The sequence below is a fragment of the Stomoxys calcitrans genome, chromosome 2 (genome assembly GCF_963082655.1).
Source record: "Stomoxys calcitrans chromosome 2, idStoCalc2.1, whole genome shotgun sequence".
Lineage (NCBI taxonomy): Eukaryota > Metazoa > Arthropoda > Insecta > Diptera > Muscidae > Stomoxys > Stomoxys calcitrans.
Window position 1 is genome coordinate 107,019,603 of NC_081553.1, and position 7,409 is coordinate 107,027,011.

At 39.6% G+C, this 7,409-nt stretch overlaps 1 protein-coding gene across 1 annotated transcript; it reads left to right on the forward strand.

The window, feature by feature from the left end:
* Nucleotides 1–930: 930 nt before the first annotated feature.
* LOC106081801 (glycine, alanine and asparagine-rich protein-like) lies at nucleotides 931–1,998 on the forward strand. The gene has a single exon (XM_013244013.2). The coding sequence runs from the start codon at nucleotides 931–933 to the stop codon at nucleotides 1,996–1,998; it is 1,068 nt and encodes a 355-aa protein (XP_013099467.2).
* The last annotated feature ends 5,411 nt before the right edge of the window (nucleotides 1,999–7,409 follow it).

Sequence of the window (7,409 nt, forward strand, 5' to 3'; positions counted from 1 at the left end):
ATCAGGATATTTTAGTAGTGGACAAAGGTTTGCAGCAAATCAATGCGTTTATATACGTTTCCTTAAACTTTTCAAACACGGCACAGATTAAACCATTTTGGTGTTTCAACCACAAAACGATGACAGTATTTGCAACAGTATCTTAGTGCAACTAAAATTTGTTTCCAGTTTTGAAATATACATGTGATGTCTGCTTTTTTTGAAAAACCACCAAAAGTTATCCATGGGATGTCTAAAATGTTTTAAGTCGCTTGCTTGCAGAGACATACTCGTGTGAACTGAGCCGCTAGTATTATATTTCTCTATCTTCACGATTATTTCTTAAACGAACTTGACTTTGCCATTGCCTTTTTAATAAGAAAGTCAAACCCTGACAGCCGCACTTATTTATATAAAATTTTTAGATTTCAAATGTCTCAATTTGAAAACAAAGAAAGACAGAGTTGAAAAACCGCCTACTCCATCACGCTGTACGATTCAACGACTTTTGACCTCTTTCTGGCCAGTTATTCGCCGCATGTCTATTTTAGTTGAGTGTAAATGACGTATGGGCTTTCATTTCTTTTCGGCTGAATATCAAAACAGGCAATCCACCTATGTATTTGATGTTTTCTATACCTTCCGAGTTAGTCGAATCGATAAATATCATTAATCAAAAAAATTGTGGAAATAAAACACAATGACACAACTATCACTTTTTATTTGAAACTTAAAAAAAAAAAAAAAAACATAAAGATTCGCCAAAGATACCTAAAGCGAAGGGAGGCGAATAATGAATATTTCATTAGCCTCATTAGTCAACGACATAATATTTCAATTTTAACACCAGGTGATTTTCTTAAAAATGAATATAAAAAAGAAATCGGTGGCGCTTAAGAACCATTCTTTTGTTGTTGAACCTCGAACAGTAATCGCAAAACTCTTAGTAAAATGCGCAACTTCATTGTACTTTGCCTGGTGGCAGTGGCCTGTGCGGATCACTTGGGACAAGACTATCATCCCGTGGATCGTTCGTATATACCTCCTGGAGAGAGCTCATCGGCTGTGGGAGCAGCTGGCAGCAGTGTACAGGCTGCTTTTGATGTTGGTAGCTCCGATGGCTCATTCGATGTAGGCGGTTCTGGAGCATCGTCCGTTGGTGTCTCTGGCTCAGATGATGCCGGCATTGCGGTCTCAAGCTCTGGTAGTGGATTTGATGATGGTTCTGCTGATATACCAATCGCCGCCACACGTTCTGGAGCAGATTTTGCAGCTTCCCAAGGCACTTTTGATGCTGCTTCCAATGAGGCGCCTGTATCGAGCGGTGGTTTCGAAAAGGAATTCTACACTTTTAGCGCTGACGAACAAGATTTCACTGACCCCTCGGCCTCTGAACAAATCGCCAATTCCGTAAAGCAAGGACTCCGTGTTGTCTTCATTAAGGGACCCGAAAATCGTGCTTTGGAAGATGCTGCCCTCTCTTTGGCTAAATCCAGTGCCAACCAAAAGACTGCCATCTATGTGCTCAACAAGCAAACTGATATCGCCGAATTGGCCAACAAATTGAATATTGAATCCAGAAATGCCAACAACAAGCCTGAGGTACACTTTGTCAAATACCGTACCCAGGAAGATGCTGTCAGCGCCCAACGTACCATTCAAGCCGAGTATGATGCTTTGGGTGGAAATTCTCAAAATATTGATGGCGGTGTGGCACCTGCGCTCAACTTTGCTTCGACTTCCCCAATTGGAGGTGCTTCTGTTCGCCAAGGTGCTGGAATTGGTGGGGGAGCGTCGGGATCTTTTGGTGGATTTGGTGGTGGTGCTTCTTATGGCGGTGTTGGTGGTGGTGCTTCTTATGGTGGTGTTGGTGGTGCAGGCTCCTTTGGTGGTGCCGTGGGTGCTGGTTCATTTGGTGGCGCCTTGGTTGCCGGTTCACATGGTAGCGCTGGTGCTGCTGGTGGAAACCTTGGCTCAACTTACCTTCCAGCTTCAGTTCTCCGACGTCTTCGTCACTAAACTACGATAATGTTACAAACTGTTATGAGTTGAATTTGTTTTGTTATTGTTATTTATTGATTAAGGGTACTCGCAAATGATTAAAAAAAAACGTTAAAGTGAATCAATACGCTTTTTTATTGAAAATTTTAGTGAATATTTTATAGGCCCAAAACCTTAAATCGTGAGATCGGTCTATCCAAATCTGCAGCTATATCCAAATCTGAGACAATCGGGACCAAATTGACGAAGGGCCTAACACAACTCACTGTCCCAAATTTCAGCGAAATCGGTTAATAAATGTGGCTTTTATGAGCCTTAGACCCTAGATCGGCGGATCGGTCTATATGGCAGCAATATCCAAATCTGGACCGATCCGGGCCAAATTGAAGAAGGATAAAGAAGGGCCTAACACAACTCACTGTCCCAAATTTCAGAAAATTCGGAAAATAATTGTGGCTTTTATGGGCCTAAGACCCTAAATCGGCGGATCGGCATATATGAGGGCTAGATCAAGATATAGTCCGATACAGCCCAGTTTTGTGCTTATACACAAAACAAACGAATCTTTGCAAAGTTTCAGCTCAATATGTCTATTTGAAAAGACTGTATCGTGATTTCAACAGACAAACGGATAGATGGAGGGACATGGCTAGATCGTCTTTGATTTTTACGCTGTCAATATGTTGCAAACGGAATGACAAACTGAATACATCCCCATCCTTCGGTGGTGGCCTAACAGTATTAACAATATAAATGCCTTTATCTGAATCCCATATGATCATTATTGGCCTACGAATTCGCTCGGATGGTTAATGGTCATTTAAGTTTGGATGTTGGATGAACTCCATTCTTAAAAGACTTCATTTGAGCCGGATATTCTCATGATGTCCCATTTAGGGGTTTTTTTTTCGGGGGTGAGATAGTCCCCCATATACTTGATCCTGACAAAAATATCAGCATAGTGCTCTTCTCTCAAATACCATTTATTCAAACCCCATATTGCCATTAGTTTAAGGGGAGTTTATGGGATGAGGCGTCCCCCAAACACTTGGCCCCAAAATTGGTTATCAAATTCTTTGTCTAATTTCAAATAGCTTTCATTTAAGTCACATATTGCCATGGTCGCTAAATTTGAACTCTGTGGAGGGTGTTTTGGTGACGGGTCACATTTTGATTTCAGATTCGATATCAACTACCAAATACCATTATTTGAGCCCCATATTGCGATGGTCAGTAAATAATTGGTGTTTGTGGGGTGTTTATAGAAAGGGGTAGGTCCCCGGAAAATTGATCTCGAAAGTGGGTATCAACTTCGTGCTCTACTCCCCAATACATTGATAGAAAAAATACGGTACTTTGCTAATACCGGCTGGTATTATTTGGTTCACGCTATTGTCAAATATTTTTAATACCATTTGGTATAAATTCAATGCCAGACAAAAGAGTCTATTAATATTTGACGGCACCACATTTGTATTTTTTTCATCACGCCAGAAGTGTTGTTGGGCTTTGTACATAAAATATTTCATTATAAAATATTTGTTAAAAAAATAAATAAAATGTTTTAACACAGTTTGAGTGCGCAATAAGTAAAAGCGTGCTAAGTTCGGCCGGGCCGAATCTTGGGAACTCACCACCATGGATTCTGCTAAAATATGGGAGCTATAGCTGATTATAGACCGATTTGGAGCGTATATGCCACAGTTGTTGAGATTCATAGCATAAAATTTCAGCCAAATCGCATAAAAATTGCGGCTTGTAAGGGCTCAAGAAGTCAAATCGGGAGATCACTTTATATAGGAGCTTTATCATGTTCTTGAAGGATTTGGACTGTACTTGCCACAGTTATTGGGAGCCATAGCTGAACACTATGTGTAAAATTTCAACCAAATCGGAAGAAAACTGCGGCTTCCAGGGTCTCAAGAGGTCAAATCGCGATATTCGTTCATATACAACCTATATAAGGTTCTTGACCGATTTGAACCGTACACCGCATACAAAATTCCAGACAAATCGGACAAAAATTAAGGCTTCCAGGAGCTCAAGAATTCAAATCGGGAGATCGGTTTATATGGGAGATATAACCAAATCTGAACCGATATGTTCCATTTGCTGTCCCCAACGACCTACATCAATATTAAGTATCTGTTTAAAATTTCCAGCGGCTATCTTAACGCGTTCAATCGCTATCGTGATTTCGACAAACGCACGGACGGACATGTTTAGTTCGTCTCAGAATGTCGAGACGATCAAGAATATATATACTTTATGGGGTCCTAGATCAATATTTCGACGTCTTACAAACGGAATGGCTAGTTTAGTATATCCTTATTCTATGGTGGTGGGTATAAAAACCGGTGAACCCAATATTTACCTAGTCGGCAAACATGACCGGTTTGGAGGGTGTTTTGTGACGTGGCCCTGAAAATGTATATCAGATTCGTGTTCTACTCTAAAATATCTCTTATTGAAGCCTCATATTGCAATGGTTAACAAATACGTCTTATTTAGGTGGTGTTAAGGGGGTGGGATGACCCCATAGACACATTTTGCCGACTATTGATATCAGATTCGTGCTTAACTGCCTGAGACCTTTCACTTGAGCTCCATATTGCTATGGTCTCACATCTGCCATCTTTAAGAGGTGTTGTTGGGAAGGTACGGCTCCCCGTATTCTGCAAAGGAGAGTTAGAGGACTTATTGAGTCCGGTTTCAAAATAAAAGCGTGCTCTACATCGTACTTAACAGTCGTTGGCTACATAAGATACCTTTATTAATTTCATAACGCTGTTGATGGTGATACATGGCGTATCAGAAATCGCGATCCACCATGCCAGTCAAAATGTTTTAAAAAAACAGCACACGCATGCTTAACTTTTTTAAGTTCTTTGCTGTGCTATTATTTGAATAGAAAGCATTGGATATAGCTACGTTTACATTGGCCACTCAATCCAGATTTATGGCCTTATCGAGATTTAAGTGCAATCCCCTGTTTTTTGCAGGTTTTACCATATAAAACAAAATCCCATTTTTGCATGATTTTTATACCCTCCACCATAGGATGGGGGTATACTAATTTCGTCATTCTGTTTGAAACACCTCGAAATATGCGTCTAAGAGACCATAAAGTATATATATTCTTGATCGTCATGTCATTTAAAGTCGATCTAGCCATGTCCGTCGTCTGTCCGTCCGTCTGTCTGTCGAAAGCACGCTAATTTTCGAAGGAATAAAGCTAGCCGCTTGAAATTTTGCACAAATACTTTTTATTAGTGTAGGTCGGTTGGTATTGTAAATGGGCTAAATCGGTCCATGTTTAGATAAAGCTGCCATATAAATCGATCTTGGGTCTTGACTTCTTGAGCCTCTAGAGGCCGCAATTCTCGTCCCATTTAACTTAAATCTTGAACGTAGTGTTTTGGTAGCACTTCCAACAACTACGCTAAGTATGATTTTAATCGGTCCATGGTTTAATATAGCTGCCATATAAACCGATCTTGGGTCTTGACTTCTTGAAATCGGTCCATGTTTTGATACAGCTGCCATATAAACCGATCTTGGGTCTTGACTTCTTGCGCCTGTAGAGGCCGCAATTCTCGTCCCATTTAACTTAAATCTTGAACGTAGTATTTTGGTAACACTTCCAACAACTACGCTAAGTATGGTTTTAATCGGTCCATGGTTTGATATAGCTGCCACATAAACCGATCTTGGGTCTTGACTTCTTGACCCAATAGAGGTCGCAATTCTCAACCGATTTTATTGAAATTTTGCACGTAGTGTTTTGGAATCACTTCCAACAACTGCGCTTAGTATGATTTAAATCGGTCTATAATCTGATAAAGCTGTCATATAAACTGATCTTGTATCTTAACTTCTTGAGCTAATAGAGCGCGTAATCCTCATCCGATTTGGCTGAAATTTTGTACAGCGGGTTCTCTCATGACCTTAATATACGTGTCTAAAATGGTCTGAATCGATCAATAGCTTGATACCGCTCCCATATAAACATATCTCCCGATTTTGCTTCTTGAGCCCCTACAACGCGAATTCTTATCCGAATGAACTGAAATATTACACAATGACTTATACAATGTTCAGCATTCATTTATGGTCCGAATCGGACTATAACTTGATAAAGCTCCAATAGCATAACAGTTCTTATTCAATATTTTTTGTTTGTATAAAAAGAGATACCGCGCATAGAACTCGACAAATGTCATCAATGCTGGAGGGTATATAACATTCAGCCTGGCCGAACTTAGCACGTTCTTACTTTTTTTTTTAAATCCTAAATAAAACCGATTTCATGGCTTAATAATCAATAAAAGTACCAAAATATGCAACTGTTTCCAATAATTGTATATGGATGTGTTTGATATGCAAATTCATGCATACGAATGTACGGTGGTGTATGTCACTTAAATCCCCAAAAAGGCAGTGTAAACGCACGGGATTTGTTTTTTAATTTATTTAATTCTAAATCATTAAAATTTCAATGTAAACGTGTTTTATGATTTCGAGCTAGAATCTGTTCGAAAAATCGTGAAAAAAATACCGCAATAATTAAAAGCGTGCTAATTTCGGCCGGGCCCAATCTTATATACCCTCCACCATGAATCGCATTTGTCGAGTTCTTTTCCCGCCATCTCTTCTTAGGCAAAAAAGGATATAAGAAAAGATTTGCTCTGCTATTAGAGCGATATCAAGATATGGTCCAGTTTGGACCACAATTAAATTATATGTTGTAGACCTGTGTAAAATGTCAGCCAATTCGAATAAGAATTGCGCACTTTGGAGGCTCATGAAGTAAAATAGAAAGATCTATTTACATGGGAGCTGTATCGGGCTATAGAGCGATTCAGACCATAACAAACACGTATGTTGATGGTCATGAGAGAATCCGTCGTACAAAATTTCAGGCAAATCGGATAACAATTGCGACCTCTAGAGGCTCAAGAAGTCAAAATACCAGATCGGTTTATATGGCAGCTATATCAGGTTATGAACCGATTTGAACCTTATTTGACACAGTTGTTGAAAGTAAGAATAAAATACGTCATGCAAAATTTCAGCCAAATCGGATAGGAATTGCGCCCTCTAGAATCTCAAGAAGTCAAGTCCCCAGATCTGTTTATATGACAGCTATATCAGGTTATTAACCAATTTTAACCATACTTGGCACAGTTGTTGGATATCATAACAAAATACGTCGTGCAAAATTTCAATTCAATCGGATAAGAATTGCGGACTCTAGAGGCTCAAGAAGTCAAGACCCAAGATCAGTTTTATATGGCAGCTATATCAGGTTATGGACCAATTTGAACCACACTTGGCACAATTGTTGGGTATCAGAACAAAACGCGTCGTGCCAAATTTCATTCCAATCGGATAAGAATTGCGCTCTCTAGATGCTCAAGAAGTCGAGA

Excerpts from the sequence above, each read along its gene's own strand:
- LOC106081801 (XM_013244013.2), top strand. The coding sequence starts at position 931 with ATGCGCAACTTCATTGTACTTTGCCTGGTGGCAGTGGCCTGTGCGGAT.